Here is a 26,832-nt window from a genome sequence, read left to right on the forward strand (position 1 = left end):
TCAACTACTAATACAAATACATGAATGCAAAATTCAACTGCTAGTAAAAAAATTGCTCAAAGAAAGAAAACCTAAAACCCTTAATTTTGTAGCTGTTGCTCCAACAAGGCAAAATTATGATGATGAAAAGGTGAAATTGTAACTTCTTTTTATAGAATTATAGACGTATATAAAATCGGGTGAAAATTTTACTAAAAAAAAGACTCTAAGTTTTCAAAGAGCTCGTCTTCATGTAATATAGTTATAAAAAATTCAGTGTCAAAAAATTATATCAAAACTTTCCTAGTGTGTGCATGAATTAGTCAAAATTTAAGAACTTTTCAAGTGTGAAATTTTAATACTCCTAAATTTAAATATAGTTGAAAGTATCAAAAGTTTCCTAGTATGTGAATTAGTTAAAATTTTATTAACTAAAGAAAAACTGAAACCTTCCTATTGTGTGTAAATTGAACAAATTTTTATTAACTAAAAAAGATCCTCCTAAATTAGAAAGAAAAATTTAATAGTACTCCTAAATATAGAGTTGGACGAAAACTTCCTATTGTGTAGAGAACGAAAATATTTCCTAGTATGTGTGTCAATTATAAGTATTATAGGAATAGTAATTAAATAACTATTTCTAAATAGTAGGGAATTAATTAAATGACTATTTTTAAATATTAGGGAAATAATCAAATAACTATTTTGTCTAATGTGAACTCTATTTTAAAAAGGGTAAAAAAGACGAACGACATTTCGCCAAGGACTTTCGTACTTTTAATACAGTATAGATAATAATAGACATGTGTTTTACAAAAGTTAGAAGCTCAATCCACATCCTTTATTACTTTTGGTAATGCTACTTACACTGCAATCCTTTCACACACGGGTATTTCATTGTTGTTTCCGAAACCCAAAATATTTGTGAACCGAAGGCCTCCAAAATAACTAGTATTTCTTACTTTCTCAATGCTAAGTATCTTTAGCAGGTTTTATAAGTGGGAGTATCATGATTATGCTCGCCTTTGTAGGTTGTTATTGCTTTTGGATCAATTGAAGCCCTCATGACTTGTTTGCGTGCTTTGCATTTAGAATATGTGCACCGATAATAATCCCTGTATATCATGTTGGAAGCACAAGGGGATAAGTCAAATAAGCGAACAGTTCAAGGAAAGACACATGTTTTAAAAATGTTCAACAGTAACAAGTGAAATCATATGCTAGAGAGGACAAAGAACTAGCAGGTGCTTAAACAAGATATTGCGGTTCATAGTAGCACCTAATTCTAATCTCCAAAAGATCTTATAAAACTTGTTTGTTCTATCGGATGCATATACAAGGATTTCTAAATTCTGCCACATGCTTTCGCATAAAAATTCATACATCCAGTACTATCTGTTTCGTACAGAAACTTGTCGGTGTTAATTTTTCCTTTGGTGACTCTAGCCACGTAATACACTTAGGATTCAAGAGCGCTAAATCTCGACTCTACACCATTAAATTTACATGTGATGGTATTTTCACAGAATACAAAATAAAACAAACATATTCTCCAGAACAGGGCAAAGGAATTTTTCCACTGCCCTATCCTATAGTGTATGGCATAATCCTGTAACCAGACAGCAGATTATCTTTCATTGACCAATATGTTTCAACAACAAACTCTGACAGGCCAAGTTAATAATCACAAAATCCAATATTGAAATATTACCATCAAATTCTTCAAGTTCAAAATTAAAATAGCATCCTGAGGCAAATCAGATGGGCTTCTTACAACCAGGATCCACTTTCTTATTAATTCCATCTGAACCACACTTACATTTTCTATTTCTTGATGCCGACCAGATTTATCTGGATAAGAGTTTGTCATAGCAACTAGGACAAGCGAAAAAAGAAAAGAGAAACAAGCAAAAGCAAAGAATTAGATTAGAAGAGACAGTGCCCCGCCCTTTTCCTGTGAGTTATCATCCCATGTCATAAACATGAGCTCAAGAACCAAGAAATCTAGTTTGGTGATCAGGAAGCAAACCTAACCTTTGGGCTACCAGGACTGTCTTAGCCCAGACATCATTAAAAACAGCACATAATGTTAACAAGCATCAAATCTAGGAATTCAAAAAAATTGATGATCCACAACTTCAAAGAGAACTATATTTACAGCATCCCTTTAGTATGTTTTGAAAAAGGATTGTCCTATAACTTGCCCCCACAGATCCAATGTGTTCATATTATTAGCGTTATGCTGAAATAATTCATGACGCAATGTAAAAATTCGAAGCACTATTCAGTAATATTATACATCAGAGCCAGAAAACATGGTCTGATTGATTGCAAGTGACGTTCTTAACTGCAGGGTGGAAGTTTTATCTTCTGTCAGACTTCGTACTATATCTATTTCAGAACTAGTTTGTAAAATCCTGATAGACAAATTATAAACTATGTGTTTTGGCATATTAGAAAATGACAAGGAGATAAACTAGCATATGGACATTTACCAAAATACATGATGCAAGCACACGCAAGTTCTTTAGTATAATAAAACATTACACAAAATAAATTTCATAAAGAACAGCAACTAACATTATATTGAAGAAAATCTAGCAGTCGAAGATATATAAGTACCTTAGGTGCTGATTTCCCTTTACCACCTTCTGCCCATATTTTCGCCAATTGTACCCGTCATTTACGACAACAACTTCACTTCTCGTCGGCAGAACAATCTTGGGCCCAGCTACTGTGCCATGTGATGAAGCTAGTGTCTTAACTGCCTTCTTCCTGCGTCACAGTAACTGAATTAGGCACCTACTTTTGTTGCTCTACAGTTTCTGGCATTAATTGCTCATGAAAGGAGGACTCACTTTCTCTTCACATCTGGTTCATCATGTCCCTCATCTACTTCTATCCAATTGTTTTTGGTTTCATCACGTTTTCTTTTCACAAGAAGTAGAGATGCCAATTGGGTTGAAATCTGGTCAGGACGAGAAGGGGAAGACACATCTGAGCTATTCACTACTGTCCTATCATGCATGCGAATGTCAGGCCGAACTTCCGAGCAGTCTGTACCATTCAAAGCAGAACCATCCTTTCTTTGCTTGCTTGGTTGAGGAAGTTCATGGTTGTGCCGGCCATTATGTGTGATCTGAGTTATGTGACCATCAATGGATCGCTCAACCTTCTTCTTCGCTGGACATTTGATATGTGTGCACTTATAGTAGCTCCGAGGGCATTGACTGGCCTTATCCTTCTTCTGGCCATATTTTCTCCAGTTATAACCATCACAAGCTGGTTTATCGAGAGCACCAAAGGATGTCATGATCTCAGATTGAGAAACCTCCGGCAGTTCAAACTGCTTACTGTGCTTTCTGACGGTTTGTCATCCAACCTTGTTTGCAGAGGTTCCTTTACCTGCAAAGAAGATTCCTTTGGATCAGTCGACAACTCATGTCCTAATGCTTCTGCTGAAGCCACCTGAGAGGAACACTGATCTTCGGCTTGCATGTGCATGTAAGAACTAGAGAATGCAAGCTTTGCTGTAACATGTGCTAGAGCCTGCTGGTGTCACGTTCCATAGGGACACTGCAAAGCCTTGAAATATCATAAGTAACAACATGATGCCAATGTAATTAGATGACATTTAGTTAACTATTTCTATAACGAACCATTGGGTGCATCGTAATTCATAGACTATTTATGTAGGAATAGTCTCTTCTAACAATGGAAAAGCGCAAAACTGGGACGCTACCAACCAAACCAAGTCAACAAGGTTGGCTACCAAACCAAAGAAAACTCTTATTAGGCACATGCCTAATACTTCTTCAATGAGATGGACATCATCAATCTCCCCCTCCAGTCTCATTCATCTAGAGGAGGTAGCACTGTCTTCTAGTTTGAGTGCATGCCGACAAGTTCTTTGCATAGCTCGAACTTGTTCCTTGGTACCACCTTGGTCAGCATATCTGCGGGATTCTCACTTGTAGAAATCTTCAAGACTTTTAGAGATTCATCATCTACCATTTCTCGAATCCAATGATATCTCACATCAATGTGTTTGGTCCTTGCATGGTACATAGAGTTCTTGCTAAGGTCTATTGCACTTTGACTGTCACAATAGACGACATACTCCTTCTGATGCAATCCAAGCTCTTGAAGGAATCGCTTGAGCCATATCATCTCCTTGCCAGTTTCTGTAGCGGCAATGTACTCTGCTTCAGTTGTTGAAAGTGCAACGCACTTCTGCAACTTAGACTGCCATGATATAGCTCCCCCTGAAAATGTAAACAAATATCCAGTAGTGGATTTTCTGTTGTCAATGTCACCCGCCATATCAGCATCTGTATAGCCCTTCAAGATTGGATCAGATCCTCCAAAGCACAAACAATCTCCCGTGGTACCTCTCAGGTACCTGAGTATCCACTTGACTGCTTCCCAATGTTCCTTTCCAGGATTTTCAAGAAACCTGCTGACAACACCAACTGCGTGAGCAATATCAGGTCTAGTACATACCATTGCATACATCAAGCTTCCGACTGCTGAAGAATAAGGAACTTTAGCCATGTTCCCTTTCTCCTCCACTGTTGTAGGACACATCTTCTTACTCAACTTTAGATGACCAGCAAGAGGTGTGCTGACTGGCTTAGCATTCTTCATGTTGAAGCGTTCTAGTACACGTTCAATGTACTTCTCCTGAGATAGCCACAACTTTCTACTTGTTCTCTCTCGAACTATCTTCATCCCTAGAATTTGTTGTGCTGGGCCCAAGTCCTTCATATCAAATGACTTGGACAGATCTCCTTTCAACTTTGCTATCAACCCCTTGTCTTTTCCTACAATTAACATGTCATCCACATACAACAACAATATAATAAAGTTATTCTCAGAAAATCTTTTGAAGTATACACATGGATCAGAATAGGTCTTTAGGTATGTTTGACTTTTCATGAATGAATCAAACTTCATGTACCACTGCCTTGGTGCCTGCTTCAATCCATAAAGACTCTTATTCAATTTGCACACCATGTGTTTCTTTCCAGCTACTTCAAATCCTTCTGGTTGCTCCATATAAATCTCCTCTTCCAAATCTCCATGAAGAAATGCAGTTTTCACATCCAACTGCTCCACTTCAAGATCTAGGCTAGCTGCTAAGCTCAAAATTGTTCGAATAGAAGTCATTTTAACAACGGGGGAGAAAATTTCGTCAAAATCAATACCTTTCTTTTGTTCGAAGCCTTTAACCACCAATCGAGCTTTGTATCTGACCAGCTTGCCATTTCCATCTTTCTTGAGTTTAAAGACCCATTTGCATTTGAGTGGTCTTTTACCCTTTGGAAGTTCAACCAGCTTGTATGTGCCATTTTTCTGTAGAGATTCCATCTCTTCTTGCATAGCTTTCATCCACTGGTTCTTTTCTGGATGGGACAACACCTCCTTAAGACTTTCTGGCTCCCCCTCATCACTGATGAGGACATACTCTGTGGAAGGGTACCTGCGTGACTCTACCCTTGGCCTCTCTGATCTCCTCAGAGGTTGAGGTTGTTCTTCTCCCTGAGTGGGGTGCTCCACTTCCTCGACACCTTCATCAAGTTGCTCCCCCTGCTCAATAACCTCACCAGGTTGCTCCCCCTGCTCGGCAACCTCGTCGGTCGTACTTTCTGCACTTGTGGGATTGTTAGAAGTAGAAGGAATAGTAACAAAGTTAGGAATTATACCATTCTTCGCCTTTTCTGACATATCAGCAGCAGTTCCAACTTCACTTTCTCGGAAGACTACATCTCTGCTTCTGATGACCTTCTTCTTTACAGGATCCCACAGTCTGTACCCGAACTCTTCATCTCCATATCCGATAAATATGCAGGGAACAGATTTATCATCCAGCTTTGTTCTCTGCTCTTTTGGTACATGTGCAAAAGCTCTGCAACCGAACACCTTCAGATGCGAGTAGGACACCTCCTTGTTGGTCCAGACTCTCTCTGGGATTTCAAACGCCAACGGAACTGATGGACTCCTATTGATCAGGTAACAGGCTGTCTGAACTGCTTCACCCCAGAATGACTTAGGCAGTTTAGCCATTCTGAGCATGCTTCTCACCTTCTCCACAATGGTGCGGTTCATCCTCTCGGCTACGCCATTGTGCTGTGGGGTTCCAGGAACTGTCTTTTCATGTCTGATCCCATGACTTGAACAATACTCTTCAAATTCCCTTGAAGTGTACTCACCTCCATTGTCACTTCGGAGGCGCTTTAGCTTTCGACCCGTCTCCCTTTCTACTAGAGCATGAAATTTCTGGAAAACTTGAAACACCTGATCTTTGGTTTTCAAAATATAAACCCATAATTTTCGTGAAGCATCATCAATAAAAGTAACAAAATATTTGTTACCGCCCATTGATTCAATTTCCATTGGGCCGCAAACATCAGAATATACTAAATCAAGTATATTCAATTTTCTTTCAGACGATGTCTGAAATGAGACTCTGTGCTGCTTACCAAATAAACAGTAGTCACAAGGTTTTACAGTTGTACCTTTGGCATAAGAAATGAGTGATTTCTTGGCAAGAATCTTCAATCCCTTCTCGCTCATATGACCCATTCTTTTGTGCCATAAATCTACAGAAATCTCATCTTGTGCCGCGTTCAATTCACCTTGGCATATTTCTGCATTTGTCCTGTACAACGTGCCACGAGCAACTCCCTTTGCAATCACCAATGATCCCTTAGTGAGTCTCCACTTTTGATTTGCAAAATAGCTCTCGTATCCATCTCGGTCTAAAGCAATTCCCGAGATCAAGTTCATCCGTAAATCAGGTACATGCCGCACATCCTTTAGAACCAATGTGCATCCGACATTTGTCTTGATACAAATGTCACCAATCCCCGCAATCTTTGAGTAACTTGTGTTACCCATTTTCACTGTGCCGAAATCACCTGCTACATATCTGCAAAAAAGATCTCTTACCGGTGTGGCATGGTGAGATGCCGCTGTGTCAACCACCCATTCCGACTCTGGACCTGACAGGTGCATGCATTCCTCTTCCTCATTTATAAAGAGGACAACATTATCATTATTTTGCACCATGGCGGCTGTGTTGTCGTCATTCTTCTGGCCACTGGTTTCACCTTTGCCCTTCCTTGGATTTGGGCAATCTCTTTTGAAGTGACCTGGTTGATTACAGTTGTAGCAATTTCTGACTCTTGATTTGGATCGGTTCTTTGACTTCCCACGAGCTCCGGATCTACCATAGTTGTTCGAACTCCTTTGATAACTCCTGCCTCTACCTTCTGTGATGAGAGCCTGTCCTTGATTTTCAGGCTTCTTTCTCATCTTCTCATTGAGTAGAAGAGCCGATGTGACATCTTTCAACTCAATAGTAGTCTTACCATGCAGGATGGTTGTTGCCAAATTATCGTACGAAGATGGCAACGAGTTCAATAGCAAGATGGCTTTATCTTCTTCCTCGATTTTCACTCCGAGGTTGGCAAGCTGTGTGATTAGTCCGTTAAACACATTTAAATGTGACAAAAAATTCGTACCTTCACTCATGTGTAGGGCGTATAACTGCTTCTTCAGGTACAATTTATTTGTCAGCGTTTTGGACATGTATAGGCTTTCCAACCTTGTCCAAATTCCTCGTGCAGTGTCTTCATCAATGATGTTATTTACCACATCATCTGATAAGTGCAACCTAATTGCACTAGCAGCTCTTTCATCCAAGTCAGCCCAATCCTCAGCTTTCATGGTATCAGGCTTTTTGGAATCAACATCTAGAACCTTGTGTAATCCTTGTTGGATGAGCAGATCTCTCATCCTTCTTTGCCATGTTGAGAAACCGTTATCTCCGTTGAATTTTTCTACCTCGTACTTTACTCCGGACATTTTTATTTTTCACCAAGTATAGTACTACCGACAGTGAATAGTATTTCAGTGAACGAGCAGAACCTGTGCTCTGATACCAGTTGTTGGGAATAAACCCCTTGCCAACAAGACTATGTCGAAGTGTCTGAAGAGGCGGACCCAAGATTTAAAAGTGGCGGGGGGCTAATGTGTTTACTTAGACATGCCAATTACCAGGAGCGCATCCAGTGCTTCGCCGTCGACGCGGAGTATGGATATTTATGTGAAAACCCACCAAAATTTCAACAAATATTATATCTAAAGTCATAATTTTAAATGAGTTGAATATGAACAACCTTAAGAACCTATCAAGCTAACATCCTAGATCTACATCTGCCAATTACAAGCTAATTAGTTTGGAGTGCAACTCTTTAAAAACTTAAAGATTATGACAACTTATGAGAAAGGTACAAAATTCAAACTATTGAATAACATTAATTTAGTACAAATATAACAAAAGTACATCATCTATTCATACTTGACCTCGACGGGCTTTCATTTTCGAAATTGGTAAAAAAAATTACGATTGCTTGGATTTGCAATTACTTCCATCTCAATGTATAAAAATAAATAATCATTTAAAAATGCATCACTAATACTATTTTGCAGTTCATTTTTCATGTGCTCCCTTGATGAGAATGCTCTTTCTACCATAACAGTAGCAACAAATAAAGTCGGAGTAAACTTCACAAGTAAATAAATATTGAATTGTAACTTGTAGTAAAAATGCTATAGGATTTAGTACTAAGAGAATATGATTATTATTAAATTAATCCCATAAAATGAAAATGACAATATTCTAGGGTTTAGTACTAACAGAATATAATTATAAATTAAATTAATCCCATATAATTGATAATGGCAGTCCACAGAAAGATGCTTCCTGTTGTGAACCAAGATAACTCAAGTAATGTGTATGGGCCAAATATCTAGACAGAGGCTATTGGGCCGGAGGCTAAACCGCGAAGAGGTCCAAGATTTAGAAAGCCCAACAAGAGATTTGTGATCCAGGTTAAGAAAGCACGTGACTAAGTGAATAAAAGGGGTTATGTTTGGAAGATTAGCCAAAATGTGATGTGAAAAGCTGTACTTCTCGTCTCTTTCTGCCTAAGCTTCTCATCTCCTTCTATGGTGTGTATTTTTGTCCTCTCATCTCTCTATGTTATCCCTTATTCTTTCATTGCAATTTCCAGTTATTTGTAAGTCCGTTCAGTGAATCAATATAGCTAGTTGGTTTGGTTGTTATTCCGTTTGTTACATTGGTGCTTTCATCGATCCGACCTCCAATGGAAGCTGTAGTAATTGATAAATTTAGCGGCAGCAACCCAGAGGGCTGGGTTTATCAAGCAGAGAGGTACTTCAAATTCCTTGGCTTCTCCGAGGAAAACTGGTTACCTCTTCCTTACTTCTACCTTGAAGGTGAGGCCCTCGTATGGTTTGATTGACTACATCGTAACAAACAGTTCTACGATTGGAATCACTTCAAGGAGAAATTGTTTTTGCGAAACCGGACCTTCGCAGATTCCAATAGGAGTGTGGCTGATCCGTCCCTAGCTTATCGTAGCTATGTTAGTTATGCTACTTTGTATCAGTCTGAAGCACAGGTATCTCCCTTACCTGATTTGAGTCCTAATTCTAACTTCTATGGGTTAGAATCTGCACTCAAAGTTGGAAACTCAGAGGCGAAGCATGTGTTCGATGAAATGTCTACTGGAGTTTTCACCAAAGCAGCGGATGAAACTTCTCCTGTTAAAGTAGCATGGCAAAGCGTAGATACACATGTATCTATCACTCAATTTGTAGCTGATTTGAACGATAATCAATCACCTAAGGTGTTCGACAAAATGTTACATAGTGGCTTTCGTAAGGTATTCGAAGAGGTGCAATCAGATGCTCCAATCAAACTGCCTGATGAAGAAACTACAATTCCTGAAAGCAGCAAAGTCCAACTGTTCGATAACAGTTCCCATAGAGATATGCCAGAGAGGTACGTTAATTCGACTTCTCTTGATCGTGGCTCAACTGAATGGAAAATTGAATTTGAGGTCTTGGAAGACATGTACTTCTCTGACCTTTTCATGGGACCAGAAACTATTGTGAACCTATACCTTGATACACCTTTTAGGGAGAATGGGGATGGGATTTCAACAGATAAAATGCCTTCGGATGAAACGAGACCGGATGTTGGTCATGGAAACGCTAGTGGGGAAGTCGAACATGATGAAGGTATTTTATTGGTGGTGAGTGTACCACATATTGCTTTCTCAATGAAATTTGATAGTACTTGTAATGATTGCTCGACCATAGTTGTGGGCGATTTCAAGGAAATCCCTCAGAAATCAGCTTGTCGTATTGATAACACTTTCACTGATCAACGTCTTTCAAATCAATTTCCATTTGATCCCGGTGAGTCTGTTCCTCCATCCATTATGTTCGAGAGCTTGAATTTACATTTCGATATACCACACTGCTTCCCTGTTGCATTGCGTTCTGGTGTAGTTGGCCTCGTTGGTGGCAAGCTGTCTAATGAATTTTCCAGTTGCAAAATGGATGTACAAGCTGTTCAACCTCGGCCGCCATGCCCACTTCCAAAACCACATTTCTTGGCCTTACTATTGGATTTCTTGGCCCAGGTTGCGCATTCTGTTGTAATTACAAAGAAACTCAACTTTTATGAGCTTGTCATAATTGGTGTGGATGATTCCAATCTAATTGCTCGTCTTCGCGCTGCAAATTTCAACAGTAAAACACAACCTACAGAAGTTGCACTTGTTGCCATATTACATGATTCCAATCCAATTGCTCGTCTTCGCGCTGCAAATTTCAGCAGTAAAACACAACCTGCAGCAGCTGCACTTACTACCATATTACAGGAGTGGAGAGTATCAAAATTAAGGAGTGGGTATAAGGTGAGGCTTCACGTTGTGCACTTTGCCGGTTACACATTTTATTGTGTCATTAAAATGGTAGAGTTGGTTGCACGTCATAGGTTGCATCATGGCTTAGGTGATGCATTGGTGTATGCTATCTGCTTGAACAAGTGTATGGTTGCAGGGCAGGTTATCACTGAACTCAATTTAATAATGCTGATAATTTTTACTGTAAACCTAAAAGAGCATGGATGGTTGATAGCAGTTGCTTTAGAGAAATTTGGTGAACAGAGAGCTGCTAAAACTGTTTATTTGTACTTTAAGGTGGATAATTCTAGCTTCGACGAGTCCGACCATGTTAAGAAGTGTTGTTTGTCTTATATTTCACATGCTTCTGGAGATCCTTTTGATCACAGCAGTATTCTTGAGGTAATTCTTGGCATCCAATTATCTGAGACTATTGCCTACATTATGGCGTATCATGTGACTATTTCATTTGATAGAGAAGGAAATGACTCTACTAATACCGCGACGGTTTTCAATATGGATCAGCCAGCATTTCCGTTGGTGAAAAATAGCCCGCTTGTTCTTATCCTTTCATTAGGAATCGATGCGGAAAAAGAATGGAGTGAAAGGGGCGTTGCAACAACTATTAGCCATATCTGTGAGTTGCTATTAGAAAGTATAATAAATTTTCCTCATGTTGCTGAGATAGTTTATGGGACAGCCAATACTTCTAAGCTCAGAACAACGACATTAAGCTTGACTGACATCATTTGGTGCTTTGTCCTTTTGGACACATCTCTAATTACTACACATCTTTGCCATGTTATCTTGAACAAAGTGGTTCTTCTCCAGAAGTCAAGCAATTTTAATGAAACCAAGTCTACACTACTCCAAGCTGCAAACCAAACTATGATATTGTTCCTAATGATTTTTGCATGACAGAGGCTATTGGGCCGGGGGCTAAACCGCGAAGAGGTCCAAGATTTAGAAAGCCCAACAAGAGATTTGTCTGGGATCCAGGTTAAGAAAGCACGTGACTAAGTGAATAAAAGGGGTTATGTTTGGAAGATTAGCCAAAATGTTATGTGAAAAGCTGTACTTCTCGTCTCTTTCCGCCTAAGCTTCTCATCTCCTTCTATGGTGTGTATTTCTGTCCTCTCATCTCTCTATGTTATCCCTTATTGTTTCATTGCAATTTCTAGTTATTTGTAAGTCCGTTCAGTGAATCAATATAGCTAGTTGGTTTGGTTGTTATTCCGTTTGTTACACTTCCATATTTGTTTAATACAATTATACAAATAAATACTTAATTATCATTATTAGTGGTAGTATTTATAATTGAGCTCACATAAATATGAATCCTAGGTCCTACTAATTTGTGAAAAACAGAAATCATAAAAGAATCAAAGTCAAAGTATGCTTGAAATGAATCGAATCTATATTGGTCAATAGAAAGAGGTGAAGAAGACCTTTACAGTTAACGGAGTTAAAGAGATAGGTCTACAAAGTGCCGCTGCCGAGGTGTGACGGAGGTTTGATCTTGCCGGACTCCGGTCGCTGGACGCCGGTTGCTTTCCGAAAGGGGGAAATAAAGTTTGACTATACTATTAACTGGTTGAAAACAAACTAACTGCTCAACCACTCATCTCTATATTTTTTAGTTAATTATTCAAGGAATATCTAGTTCTCCCCTGTACTATAAGGGGTCATTTGGTAGGGTGTATAAAAATATTGCGGAATAAGATATATTAGTAATGCTAATATTAGTAATGTATGTGTTAGTAATGTAAACATTAGTTATGCAGATGTTATTTCTTATCTATTGTTTGGTGTGGTGTATTAAAAATTTTAATGCATTATAATTTTAAGAAAAATATTTTTTTACAAAAATGCCCTCTATATTATCTAGCTTTAAGGGGCTTCAAGGATAATTTTGTCTTTAACTATGCTAATGCATGCATTAACACCCTTGGTATTACTAATATCATAGTTTTCTATGCATTATTTATACACAGGTTAATACAAGTATGTTGTATAACTAATACAAGCATTAGTTATATACAAGTTGAAAAAATGTACCAAACAAGTTATTAATAATGCACACAACTAATACTTGCATTATTTTTTCTAATAAACGACCCCTAAGTGGATATAACAAGGCACCTCATGGTCAATATGTGGCTGGCATAGGGACATTTTTGACATTTTATAGTTTATATGCTTTCAAGATATTATACTTGCTAGCTTTATTACTTGTACACACTTGATAAGTTTGCTACTTTCCATGTCACGTGTTACTATGACATTTTAAAATAGCCACTTACTGTTCAAGTAGGCCCCTCTTCGTATATTTTAAGAGAAAATGATAAAAAGGGTCCTTTATCTTTGAAAGTAGATTGATGATGGTCCTTTAAATATACACATATCAGTTTTAGTCCTTTAAGTAAAATTTGACAATTTTAGCCTCCATCCATTTAAAAACTAACACTGTGTGTTTATTGCCCCCAACTAGCTTATCTCGCGCTGCTACTAAATTGTACAAGGCCTGCACAAAACATGAAATTATAGCAGAGAAGACAATCGTCGAAGCAATGACTCCTATTTACTTGAATAATGTCTTTCTTAAGGAATCGTGCCTTTGTATTGAGGCATCAAAATGCCATGAACCTTTATACACAGCATTGAGGTAACAATTTTGTTTTCTTTTTTCTTTTTGGCTTTTCTGTTGATCACCCGCACATTATTCTTTCCTGAACTAAGAATGCTTTCAGCAAAAAAGAAAGAAGAAAAAAAAAAGAACAAGAAAACAAGGATGCCACCGTAGCACTATACTTCTATCATCTTTTATATTTTTTTAACTTAAAACCCCTTTCTTTGATTAATGGTTTTCTTTTTCTCCCATGTCAGTGACATTTACATTGAGAAATGAGGTTTTTCTTCTTCTTATTTATTACAGAGTATAAGTTATAACCAAGATTACTCTTTCCAGCTTCCAAACTCGATGAAAATGGATTTAGTCTCTCACAAGAATGAATGTATTATTTTGGGTAGGCAAAATACATAAACGCCTCCTTTAAGTTGTCATTAACAATCATACAGATGCCTCAACTGGCCCCTCTAGCAATCAAATACTTCAAGTTGCTATTAAATATATCAAGTAAATATTCCAGTTGAGCAAACCAAATGCTTGAGTTACACTTGCCAATATATATCAAATGAACCCATTAATGAATGACATGTGTACTTTGTAATAATTAAAACAAAAACCACTGTGTGACATCCTTCCCCACCTAGTGTTGAGAAGAAGAAACCCCATCCTAATTATATGATTCATGGAGAAAGAAGAAGAAACGAAGGAGATGAAGAAGAAGAATAAAGTAGAGATGAAGAAGAAGAGAAAAGTGGTCCACTAAGAAACTTCGATATAATTGATGTTGTCTGAACATCTTTTTGGACACACAGCTGGGCCTACCAGGTATTGGGCTTTTCACAATATTTAGAGCTTGGGTTATTAGTGTTGGGCCAGCCGAAGATGAAGCCATATTTATTTTACACATTCTTTTATTATTATAAATAACATGTGAGTAGTTATAAAATAACCAATAGAATAGAGACAAGTGTATAGGTGGTTATCTCTTAGATTCCTTTTGCTGTAGATAAATAGTACACTGTACAATGCTGATTTCATTCAATATAGAAAATACAAGATATTTTCTCAAAATCAGATTTCTTCAATTCTTTCATGGCATCAGAGCAGTGAGCTCGATCCAACAGTTCATCCATCAAATTTTTTTTCTACATCAAAATTTAATCTCAAATCAGTAGCCTAAGATGGTTGAAACAACTATAACTCCTACTGCTGAAGCAAGCAGTGTTGCCAAATCTGTATCCTATGATGCTAATCATCCCTATCATCTCAACAGTTCTGACTCGTCTGGAATGACCTTAGTGAACTCTGTGTTTGAAGGAAGAGGATATCCAGGATGGAGAAGATCCATTCTCCTGTCTTTATCAGTCAAGAAGAAACTTGGTTTTATCAATGGAGGTTGTCAACCTCCAGATCTGAAGTCCCTAGAGTATGAGCAATGGAGGTGTGTGAATGACATGGTGATCTCTTGGATCCTAAATGCTCTTTAAAGGACATTGCAGATAGTGTGATCTACTCCAAGACGGCAAAGGACCTTTGGGACAGCCTTGAGAAAATATTTGGAAGATCCAATGGAGCCAAGCTATATCATCTGCAAAAGGAATTATCGGGATTAGCACAAGGAAATTGTGACATTGCAGGATACTTTACTAAGCTCAAGAGATTATGGGATGAATTAGATGCCTTGAATGTTATCATATGTTGTTCTTATGTATGTGTTTGTGAAGGAAAGGCAAAGCTAACAAAATCCCTGGAAGATCAGAGATTGATTCAATTCCTAATGGGTCTAAATGACACCTATGCTCAGGCAAGAGGAAACATTCTTATGATGAACCCTCTACTTAGCATGGATGTTGCTTATTCACTCCTCCTGCAAGATAAGAATCAAAGAGAAGTTTATGCTAATGCACAATTCAATTCTCAATCAGTGTCAGCAGGAGAAGACAAGCAATCTAATGCACAACTTCTAGCTGACTTTGCAGCTTTCATGAGCACAGGACAAGGCAAAAATTTTCAAAGAAGTAGAAATCAAGCACAAAGAGGAGGAGGCATAGGGCCCAAGTTCAACAACATAGGGCAGAGGTTTGCTAAGCCTCGGCAGAAATTTAAATGGAGGAAGAAGTATAATCCAAATGTGACCTGTTCTTATTGTGGAAAAGCAAGACATTCTCAAGAAGACTGATACAGGATCATTGGTTTCCCAGAAGATTTTGAGTTTACAAATCAGAAAGGGTATCAGAATCAAATCAAAGGAAATGCAATGCTAACACATGAAGAACATAAAGGATCAGCAGGACAAAACAGTGAACACAACAACAATTTTGGTCAGCAACTCAGCAAGGAATATGTAGCAGAAATGATGCAGATGTATGAGCAGGCAAAGCTAACACAGGGAGGAAATAATAGGATCAATGCTAATGCAGTTGTTGGTACAATTTTAAATATTTAAGTTCAGTATTTACTACTCTAAAATCAGACACCTGGATCATTGATTCAGGTGCCTCAGAGCACATGTGTTTTGATCCAAATTCTTTCTTGTTTTTAACTCCTCTCCCTACACCTTTAAACATCAGTCTGCCTAACTCTTTCAAGGTAATTGTTACTCATATAGGAAGTATCTCTATTCTGCCTGGTCATGCTATGAACAATGTGTTGCATGTTCCAGAGTTCAAATACAATCTGTTATCAGTTCATAGATTTTGTCTTCAATTCAAATATGATGTATTGTTCACATCTGTTGAGTGTGTGTTGCAGGGCCTTTCAATGAAGAGTCCTCCAGCTTTTGGTGAAGTTAGAGAGGGACTCTATCTATTGGAACCAAATAGTGTCAAGTCTAAGGGTGTTTTTAGTAATGATGTATTTTCAATTCCAAAAGGAAGCAATTCCATTTCAAAGTCAGTTTTCTTTTCTAGTTCATTTCAAGCTAATGTTGTTAGTGATTTTAAGCTTTGGCATATAAGGTTGGGACACCTCCCATTTTCAATAATGAAAGATTTAGAATTTCTTCATTGTAAACCAGATTCTGCTTTTATCTGTGATGTTTGTCCTAGGGTTAAACAAACTAGAAATCCTTTTCATGTTAGTACAATAAGGTCCAAATAAATATTTGAACTCATTCATGTTGACACATGGAGACCCTATAGGTTAAACACCTACAATGGTTTCAGATATTTTCTAACTATAGTAGATGACTATAGTAGAAGAACATGGACATTCTTGTTAAATACAAAGAGTAATGCTTTTTCTATGCTCAAAGTTTTTTTGTCTATGGTTGAAAGGTAATTCAATGTAAAGGTGAAAGTCATAAGGTCTGACAATGCACTAGAATTGGGAAAAGGAACACAAGAGGCCGCTTATCTTTCCTCTCAAGGAATTCTACACCAATTGTCTTGTGTAGCAACTACTCAACAAAATGGGATTGTTGAGAGAAAATATAGACATCTCTTAGAAACTGCAAGGGGTTTAATGTTTCAGTCTAAATTGCCTATGAAATATTGGGGGGAGTCTATCCTAACTACTACACACCTCATTAATAGGATATCTTCTAGTGTACTCAATGGAAAGACACCATATGAGATTTTGTTTCAGAAAAAGCCTTAGTATAATTACTTGAGGAATTTTGGCTGTCTTTGTTATGCTTCAACACTGGCTCAAGGAAGAGGGAAATTTGATGAGAATGCAACAGCTTGTGTCTTACTTGGGTATCTCCTCCATCAGAAAGGGTACAAGTTGTTGGAATTAAAAACAGGAAAGGTATTTGTGTCAAGGGATGTGAAGTTCCATGAATCATATTTCCCCTTTGTTGAAAACATGTCTTCATACCAACCCATATTCCCAAATCCAATTCTCACCATAGAAACTACACATCCACAACCATCAGATGATCAAATCTCACCCATTCTTTTAGAGTCTAAGAATTCTAACAGTTTTTCCTTATCTCCACATACTTGTACTCAACAATCTCCTAGTCCAGCCTCTTTTCAATCTATCCTAGACACATCACATCTCACCTCACCTACCTAAGCACCTCAACAGTCCATACCAGTGAGAAGATCAGGAAGGGTATCTAATTAACTAGTTTACTTGAGGACTATGTGTGCAGCAACATCATGTTCACAGATGTGGAAGCTGCTTGTTACAATCAACCCATTAAACCTTGACAATATTGGTTTTCCTCCCTATCACCTAATAATCAATACATCATGCAATCTATTTCTACACTCACTGAACCTACCACTTTTTCTCAAGCTTGTCAATATCCAGGTTGGATAGAGGTAATGGAATAAGAAATCAAGGCCCTAGAAGACAATAATACATGAGATGTAGTTGAATTGCCTAAAGGAAAAAGAGCTCTACCTTGCAAGTGGGTATGTAAGGTAAAGCACCTCTCAGATGGAAGGATTGAAAGATTGAAGGCCAGGCTAGTGGTTAGGGGGGATATTCAAAGAGAGGGGATAGACTATAGTGAGACTTTTTCACCAGTTGTGAAAATGACAACTATAAGGTGTTTGCTCACTATAGCAGCCAAGAGAGATTGGAATGTCTCTCAATTGGATGTCAACAATGCATTCTTGCATGGAGATCTTCAGGAAGAGGTATACATGAAATTTCCCTCAGGTGTTACACCTCCTAGTCCTAAACATGTATGTCTTCTCATAAAATCATTGTATGGTTTGAAGCAAGCTTCTAGGCAATGGTATGTCAGGCTTGCTGGAGCTTTGAGTTTTAAAGGATATTCATCATCATTAAATGATTATTCTTTAAACTTACAGGAAAACGAATTTCTATTCTAGCTGTGTATGTAGATGATATTCTACTTACTGGGAATGATTTAGAAGAAATTCAGCATATCAAAGTTTTTCTCAATACTGAATTCAAGGTCAAAAATCTAGGCAACATACATTATTTTCTAGGAATGGAAATTTTGCGAGAAAAGGAAGGCTTTATTATGAATCAAAGGAAATTTACATTAGATATGCTACAGAAATTTGATGTCTCTCACTTGAAACCAGTTAGCTCTCCCATGGATTCCTCTTCCAAGCATGACTCTGATGATGGACGGCCTTTGGAAAATCCCACAGTCTTTCGTTATTTGGTTGGAAAGTTGAATTACTTGACCAATACTCGTCCAGACCTCTCGTTTGCAATTCTCTCTCTTAGCCAGTACATGTAGAGGCCCTGTATTTCTCATTTCACTGCTGCATTGAGAGTTTTGAAGTATCTGAGTGCAGATCTGGGTCAGGGTATTCTTCTTTCAGCTGCACCATCCTTTTCTCTGCAATGCAGATTGGGCTTCTTGTAAGGAATCCAGAAGATCTGTCAGTGGATTTTTCATCACACTTGGAGGAGAACCCATTTCCTGGAAATCAAAGAAACAAGTTTCAATATCTTTGTCATCAGCAGAGGCGGAATACAGATCTATGAGACGAGTTACAACAGAATTTACTTGGCTTGTTTTACTCCTTGAAGATCTTTCTGCACCAGTGGCTCTTCCCGTTCCACTTCATTCTGATAGCAAGGTAGCTATCTATATCGCTCGTAATCCCATTTTTCATGAACAGACAAAACATGTGGATATCGATTGTCATTTTGTCCGTCAGCAATTCCTCTCTGGGCTAATCAGTCTGTCTTTTGTTCCTTCTAAAGATTAGTTGGCAGATCTCTTCACTAAGCCACTTTCAAGGGTTTCTCATTCACAGATTTTGAGCAAGTTAGGGGTCACAAGGTCACCCTCTAACTTGAGGGGGATGTTGAGAAGAAGAAACCCCATCCTAATTATATGATTCATGGAGCTATCAAGGAGAAAGAAGAAGAAACGAAGGAGATGAAGATGAAGAATAAAGTAGAGATGAAGAAGAAGAGTAAAGTGGTCTACTAAGAAACTTCGATATAATTGATGTTGTCTGAACATCTTTTGGACACACAGCTGGGCCTACCGGGTATTGGGCTTTTCACAATATTTAGAGTTTGGGTTATTAGTGTTGGGCCAGCTGAAGATGAAGCCATATTTATTTTACACATTTTTTATTATTGTAAATAGCATGTGAGTAGTTATAGAATAACCAATAGAATAGAGACAAGTGTATAGGTGGTTATTTCTTAGATTCTTTTTGCTGTAGATAAATAGTACACTGTACAGTGATGATTTCATTCAATATAGAAAATACAAGATATTTTCTCAAAATCAGATTTCTTCAATTCTTTCACCTAGCTACCTCAAAAAATTAATCATAACTTCCGGCGAGTTCCAGGTCGACAAAGATGGACTCTCACCGGACTGACCAAACTTTGAATTGACAAACGGCTACTACAACCCAAGTACAAGACATTATACCAGCAAAAACTCTGATCTCGTCAATACCCGTATGTGATTTTCAAATTTGTTTTAGTGGATATATGAATACTCATTAACAGAATAATTACATACACATCAGAGGCGAACAACTACATACACATAAGAGATTTAAAACATCAAATTAAAGTAGCTGCAACAAAGACAACTGCAACAGTAGATCCGACAACGACTACTCTATTCAAAGATGCAGAGTTAGGATAGGGGGTAGGAGAACCACCGGCGGTTGCGGCGATGGAAGGAGGAGATGCACTGGAAGAAGAAGATGATGTCGGAGTATTGGTAGTTAGTGAAACTGGCGGAGACAGGTTGAAGGAATTTGTATGGAAGGTTTTTTGTATAGTGGTGGAGGCAGCCACATTAGTGGTGGAGGAGGTAGACAAAGTTCTTATGGTGATGGCAGTTGTAGTGATGGAGATAGTAGCGGCAATTTGATGTTAAAGAAGACGAAAGTACAAAATTTGAGGTGCCAATTTCTTATGCCGGCTTGCTATTTGGGATCCCATGAATATTGTTCTTGTTTTCCACCAAAGGTGAAAATTCTCGAGGAGGAGAAGTGTTAAAATGAAGTTAAGTGGGGACTACATAAAAGTTAGCTTAATTTTAGAAAGGCAGAATAGTTCTACTTGTCCCGCTTTATAATCCCGGTCCCGATACTCTATGAACTCTTATGACTATGCATGTTCCTCAATCGTCTTGCTGTATTATCCATGTCACATAAAAATATTCCGCGTTATTATTTTTCTTCACAAAAAATATTTTAAAAATTGAATCCTGAAGTAGATCGTTTTTCCTCTCTCAGAAGCACCTTCAGGCCTTCTTCTTTTTGAATACCATCCATCTGTCATTTAATCTCTTATTCTCTTTCAGTTGTGAATCAAAATCTATCATTTTCCTTTCTAATATTTGCAAAACCAGATCTGTCATTTTTTTATAGAAACCCAATGGACAATTCATTTTGTTCTTCTATTAAAATTAGATATAACAAAAATATTCAACTCAATCTCTGTAAATTCTCCACACGATATCTTTAGATCTTGACCCAAAAAAGAAGAAAAAATAAGACCAAAGGCGAGAATAACCACAGTTCATTTTTCTCTCTATTCTACTTTTCGAAAATAATATCAAAAACTCAACTCCTTTTAGTAAACAAGAACCTTCAAATCAGGGAAAAGTGAAAATCATATCTCTTAAATTAAGTTACCGAAAAAACCCATTATTTCACAACAACAAATCTGAAACTCTATTTTATTCCCTCTAGTGACTGTCCATATGTGACTTGATTTTGAGGCAAACTGGAAAAGACAAGGGAGAGGAGAAAGTGATAGAAAGAAAAGAAATTGAACATGGAGAAGAATAGATATGTTGATCATTATGGGGGGGGGGGGGGAGGAGGGGGAGGAGGACGAGAAAGAATGAAATTGGGGAGGGGGAAAAAACCTCGGCGGAGGTGGAATTTTTGTGTAAGAATAATTTTTATATTTTTTTCATTTTTTGTTATTTTTTAATTGGAACCATCAAAGTTAATCGCTTTTTAGACCGTGCAATCACGCATTTTACCCAACTCAGCAATGCATATGCCACATATGCTTGGTCAACGGTCAGAAGGGTTTAAAGTAATGTATTTTAAAAACAACGAGTGTCTAGATAAAACTTTGTAGAGTATTGGGATCAGAATGACAAAGAGGGACAAGTAGAAGTGTTTATTAGGCTATTCTTAGAAAAGAAAAAAAAGAAAAAACTTAATTTTAAGGGTTTCACGCGCTTAGATGTGAATATAATACACACACTTTGTCATGTCAGCGTGAGGAGTTCACGAGATGATACTTCAGTCGAGAAGAAGTGCATATTGATAATGGGGTCAGTTGAGGTGGCTACCTTATCGTTCTGGACAACATCAAGATGCCGTTTATATATTTCGCTTTTGGGAACAAAATAGATTCTGCAAGTTTTCTTTGTTTTAGGTTCTACAACAAAATAGTACCTCCATTTCAATTTACCTCTCCAAGAAAAAATAAAAATAGAAATTTTGTTAAAAGGGAGAGAAATATCACAAATTTATTAGGCAGAATAACTGAATTCTATTGCAAAATACAAAAATAGAAGCATATGTTGACACTTGGAGCTGGTTTTTTTTGGGGGGAGGAGGGAGGAAGGAAGGGGGAAGAGTTTTAAAGGATAGAGACTAAAATTGTCAAGTTTATAAATACTTAAAGGACTAAAACGTAGGTGTACATTTAAAAGACCATCATAAACCTATTCCCATAGATAAGGGACCTATTGTCATTTTCTCTATATTTTAGCGTATTGGCTATTTTATCTTTTTATCTTCCACAATTAATATTTCATACAAAGGCTTTATTGTTTTACAAAAATATTTAAAGAAATTCATACGACATAAAACAAGATCAAATTTTAATGCTCGATTGTTTTACGTGCGTACATCTTACCTTTTAGATTAAAAAACCAGAATTCTACTGATGGATTTATCTTCTCTCTTTGAGTATTTATTAATTGGAGAAACAAAAAGAAAATCAAGGCGGTAAATTCAAAAATCAAAAATTTAAGAAAACAAAGTAAGAGTAAAATATTTTAAATTTATCCCAAGAAAAAATTAGAAACATACAAAATTTTTCCCATGGGCTAATAAGTGGTACTTTATATGCTATTAATCTCATAAGTTTCACACAAAGAATAAACTTTAGTTTGTTCCGCATTAACTTAAAATTGTATAATTAATATTTGTACAAATAATTAGTGGACACATGTGCTCTCAAAAGTTCTATGTTTTAAATGTATACTTCTTCCCATCATTCAAGTTTTAAAAGTTTTTTTTTTCCGTATAAAGTAGTAGTTGTATGAAATTTCATAATCAATAATTGAGCTAAAATTATCTAACTTTAGTATATGCATCTCTATAATCTTATCAAAATAACATTAAAATCCTTCTTTGAGTAAACAATTTTTGCTGAGTAAAATAAAGTCAAATTTAACATAAAACCGAAAAACAAGAATCCTCTTCTTCTATAGTGTTGTTTCCTTATTTTACATGTAAATAATTTTAATTAAGTTATGTTCCCTTCCCTAGAAAATAATTGTCATTTTAGCTAAATATATTTAGCCAAAATAAATGTTGCTTTGGGAAGTTAAAACGACATTAGTCACATTTTTCCAAATCTATTTTCGATTTAATAAATGACCTATAAAGTATAATGAGTAATTTGACTATGATATAAAGCATAACTTAATCAAATAAACCTTATAATAAATGTTTTATATTATTTTTTTAATGACCGTACCAAAAATTTAAAATGACATCTTTTTAGACTTGAGGTAATATAAAACGTAAATTTAATTGTAGTTGCGTTAGATAACTTGACATTAAAACAAAGGAAGATTGTCAATGCTTATAAGTTAAATGAATTTTTTTTATAACTACTGCTAATTCTCACAACATGATTGTAACACTCCGTAAATTTGGACTAGGTGTGTACATGTTAAATGTGTATTAAGATGGTATCTTAGACATATGAAGTCCTATAGGGATGAGTATAGGTGAAAAGAGTTGTTTTGGAATCAAGACGGAGAGTGAGGTGTATAAGATTCGATAAAATCAACTAAGTTATGGAAGATCTATATTCCATTAGGATTTCTAAATACCTGTAAAGAATTTCGAAAATCACAAAACATGAAAGTTGTAGCCCTTTTAAAATATCTTTCCAACTATATATTATGAAGCCCAAACAGATTTCATAGCAAAAAGTTATATGCGTTTTACTAGATAATGCACAGTATGCGCGTCTAGGTACGCGCCCGGATGGTCTCGTGTGCGGCCGCGCACTTGTGGCAGTGCTACTGCCCTGATGCGTGTCCAGGTGCGCGGTTGGGCCTTCAGGTGTGTGGGAGCACATCCGGAGTTTATTTTTAAAGCTCTACTTCGTCCCCTACACCCCAAAACACAAAACTTGCTCTAGAAAGGGAAGCTTTCAAGAACCTAACTTCTCAAAAGTCCCTCCATCATCCAAGGTAAGTTCTAATGATGATTCTAAGTTACTTTCAATTCTTCAAACATTATTAATATGGGTAAACCTTTTAAATTATTAGATATTCGATTACGACATCAGTTTTGAGAGACAAAACCCTAAAAGTCGAATTCAAGATGATTGAACATCAAAAAGGTAATATCTTCACCCTCTACTTGATAATAGTATTGGATTAATGATTATAGACTCTAGTTCATGAGATATGAGTTGATGGGTTTGATAGAAAAACATGAACGGTTATGAATTTGTATTGTTGATTATTGATTATTGGTTAAGGGTATTGTTTATCTTATGTGTGATGAAGAATGATATTGATTATAAGAAATTTGAGATTTTACAATTTATCTTGGAGTAAGAGAATGGGTTGTTGGATGTAGAAACATCATTAATGAGGGTTATGAGACTTCACGCTCATAAAGTGTTTGATGAAATATCTAAGTGACAAAAACATGAGTATTATTGCTAATATGGAATCCCTTTGACTTGTATTGATATAGATTACAGTTGAAAGGGTTGGCGAATGTTGTATTACGCTCAAGAGTAGGAAGTTAAGGTAAGTGAGACTAATTCTTTATATTTGGGAATGTTAATGATTCTCTCTACATTACATTTATTTTATGACATTATTAATTGCCTCAGAAATATAGTTAATCCTAGTTCCTTTAATAGTTGCAGAACTTCTAATTATCTAGCTTCATAACTCGTTCATGACTTTCATTCTGAACTTGTGAAATCAGTACGTAATCAATATAGACTTGTGTTTGATGCCTATAAGTCTCAGTCTAGATTACTCGACATGTCATAAACAATTGAAGTTTCAGTTTTCACAATCAGTTCATACATGTATCAGTCTAGTTCTATTCAGCATTCTGGTATCATGTTACTTAATATGATTCAGTATTTCAGTATCACATATTGCAGTATGGTTCTCAGTTCCTAAATTTAAATCCATGAATGTTGAACACCTGTAATTGGGCCTAAGGCCGTAGTTTATATGCTTTATGCATATTTGGGCTTGAGGCCGTAGTTTATATTTTATGCATGTTTGGGCCTGAGGCCGTAGTTTATGCTTTATGTATTTTGGGCCCGAGCCCAGAGTTATGTAGACGTATACTTGGGCCTGAGGCCATAGCTTGTGCATATATACATTGGCCTGAGGCCGTAGTTTATTCAGATAAACAGGTTGTTCATCATTCAGAAGAGGGAGTATTTATATCCTTACTTCCTTTGTTCAGTTCAATTATCAGTTATCATTTCAGTTATTCATTATTAGGTATCAGTTATCATTTCAGTTATCAATTATTAGCAATCAGTAGTCATTTCAGTTTCAGCTTCAAGAGTTATCATTTCAGTTATCAATTATCAGTTCTCAATTATCAGCTCAGTATTAGTTTCAGCATTTATAGTTTTTTCTTTCAGTTGCTTTATATACCAGTGCAATTCAAATATACTGACGTCCCTTTTGCCCGAGGCCTACATCTCACTATGCAGGTAATGATTTACAGGTTGATGATTCAGAGCGTTATTGTCGTACCAGCTATTTGGTGATCCCCTGTTCTTTCGAGCATTATCATTACCTTATGGTCTTCAGTATTTTCAGACAGTTAGTGTCATTAGTACTTCATTAGAGGCTTCATAGACTAGAGTGACAGTTAGATATAATCACAAGATTTTCATGTTAAGTAATGTTAGCGACAAATATACTTCACACTTGTGTTAGTGTTTTCGCACATTAATTTATATTATTCAGACTTTTAGTGTAACAACATGTGTTAGTTTACCTTCCACTTTCAGTATGTTATGATATCACATGTTGATTCAGAAAGCTAGTTGGTTCGCTCGGTCACAGTAGTCAGGCACCGGGGGTCGTGTTACATTCAGGCATAGGTTCGAAGCGTGATAAAGAGTCGCCAATTAGGAGATTTATGGTGTCCCAAGTCACCGGTTGAATCCCGAATCGAGGAAAAGATTGACTCTGTATTACAGTCCGCGAATCAGAAATCCGAGTAAGGAATTCTGTTAACCGGGAGAAGGGGTTAGGCATTCCCGTGTTCCGTGGTTCTAGCACGGTCGCTCAACTGTCATATTTGGCTTGAATTATCTGATTTTAACAATTATGAACTTATGTGCAGATTTTTAACTCTTACAACTTTTATTATTATTATTATTTTAAAAGAGAATTGCAACGTTATTAAAACATGTTTTGAACCACGTCACATCAATGCACCCATGATTTTGGACACGTTTTAACATCGTTTAGATTTAGATTTGGGTTGCATAAATGCGCAACCGAGTTTAGGGAAGTAATGTTATTAAAAGCGCGCCTACAGTGACTAACGCGTTATTATTTTGGAGAAGGCCGTGAAATTTGCTAAACGGCCCATCCCGAATTCTATGTATTCATTATAATCATTTATTGAGGGCCCCGCAACTTGTGCGTTTTATTTGACGAGATTCGTCTCATTTTATTTTATTAAAAGGCCAACCTAAAAGTGACTACGATTTTTTATTTGTCTCTAAAATAAAAATAAATTCTAATTAATTATTGTTAGATAATGAGATCCACCACCTATCCCTTGGGTATTATCAGTCCATCTTCCATTTAATCTCAGAGGCAAATGGCCCAAGCTGTGGGACCCAAGACGCCTCAACTGATCAGGCTTTGGAGGACTGATCGGGAGATCGATTCCCTGAGCTGGGCAACCCGTGTTTTTCCTAAACTATAACCAAACATGTCTGGAAACTGGGCCATCGGCAGCCCAGTCACGTAAGGCCCAACAGTAGGCCCAGATCTGCTACACTTATTTCAAATTACCTCACATGTGCCCAAATAGTTTACAACAGAATAACCAATTCATACAAGCCAGCTAAAGGCCCAATTCAAAATAAGGTATTATTCAAATCACTACTACTAGATTAACACTTAAACACATTAATATTTCAAACCAGCTGGACTACAGAATTGAATCAACGAGACACAAACCTCTTTTAAACTTGTCTTTTTTCTTTACGATCACTGGAAACAAATTCATGCTTAACCACACTCAT

General features: G+C 36.9%; 2 protein-coding genes and 1 pseudogene across 9 annotated transcripts; 2 read left to right on the plus strand and 1 right to left on the minus strand.

Annotated features, from left to right (window-relative positions):
- Positions 1-809: 809 nt before the first annotated feature.
- On the minus strand, positions 810-3,650 carry LOC104219640 (probable WRKY transcription factor 3; annotated as a pseudogene).
- Positions 3,651-8,915: 5,265 nt separating this feature from the next.
- LOC104219548 (uncharacterized) lies at positions 8,916-25,491 on the plus strand. 8 transcript variants are annotated; one of them, XM_070167688.1, is made up of 4 exons: positions 8,916-11,882; positions 13,255-13,428; positions 24,282-24,337; positions 25,290-25,491. In XM_070167688.1, exon 1 carries the CDS (start codon positions 9,570-9,572, stop codon positions 11,679-11,681), a length of 2,112 nt encoding a protein of 703 aa, XP_070023789.1. In that variant the 5' UTR covers positions 8,916-9,569; the 3' UTR covers positions 11,682-11,882; positions 13,255-13,428; positions 24,282-24,337; positions 25,290-25,491. The 8 variants fall into 8 exon arrangements, with proteins under 8 accessions (XP_070023789.1, XP_009768573.1, XP_009768567.1 ...); XM_009770271.2 differs by lacking the exon at positions 24,282-24,337 and having other exon boundaries at positions 25,290-25,490; XM_009770265.2 differs by lacking the exon at positions 25,290-25,491 and having other exon boundaries at positions 24,282-25,264.
- LOC138882355 (uncharacterized) lies at positions 14,574-19,040 on the plus strand. Its single transcript, XM_070163043.1, has 10 exons — positions 14,574-14,787; positions 14,892-15,471; positions 15,577-15,818; positions 15,887-15,981; positions 16,144-16,467; positions 16,684-16,849; positions 17,045-17,142; positions 17,766-18,060; positions 18,162-18,484; positions 18,621-19,040. Exons 1-10 carry the CDS (start codon positions 14,574-14,576, stop codon positions 19,038-19,040), a joined length of 2,757 nt encoding a protein of 918 aa, XP_070019144.1.
- Positions 25,492-26,832: the final 1,341 nt, after the last annotated feature.

This window comes from Nicotiana sylvestris, chromosome 2 (genome assembly GCF_000393655.2).
Source record: "Nicotiana sylvestris chromosome 2, ASM39365v2, whole genome shotgun sequence".
Lineage (NCBI taxonomy): Eukaryota > Viridiplantae > Streptophyta > Magnoliopsida > Solanales > Solanaceae > Nicotiana > Nicotiana sylvestris.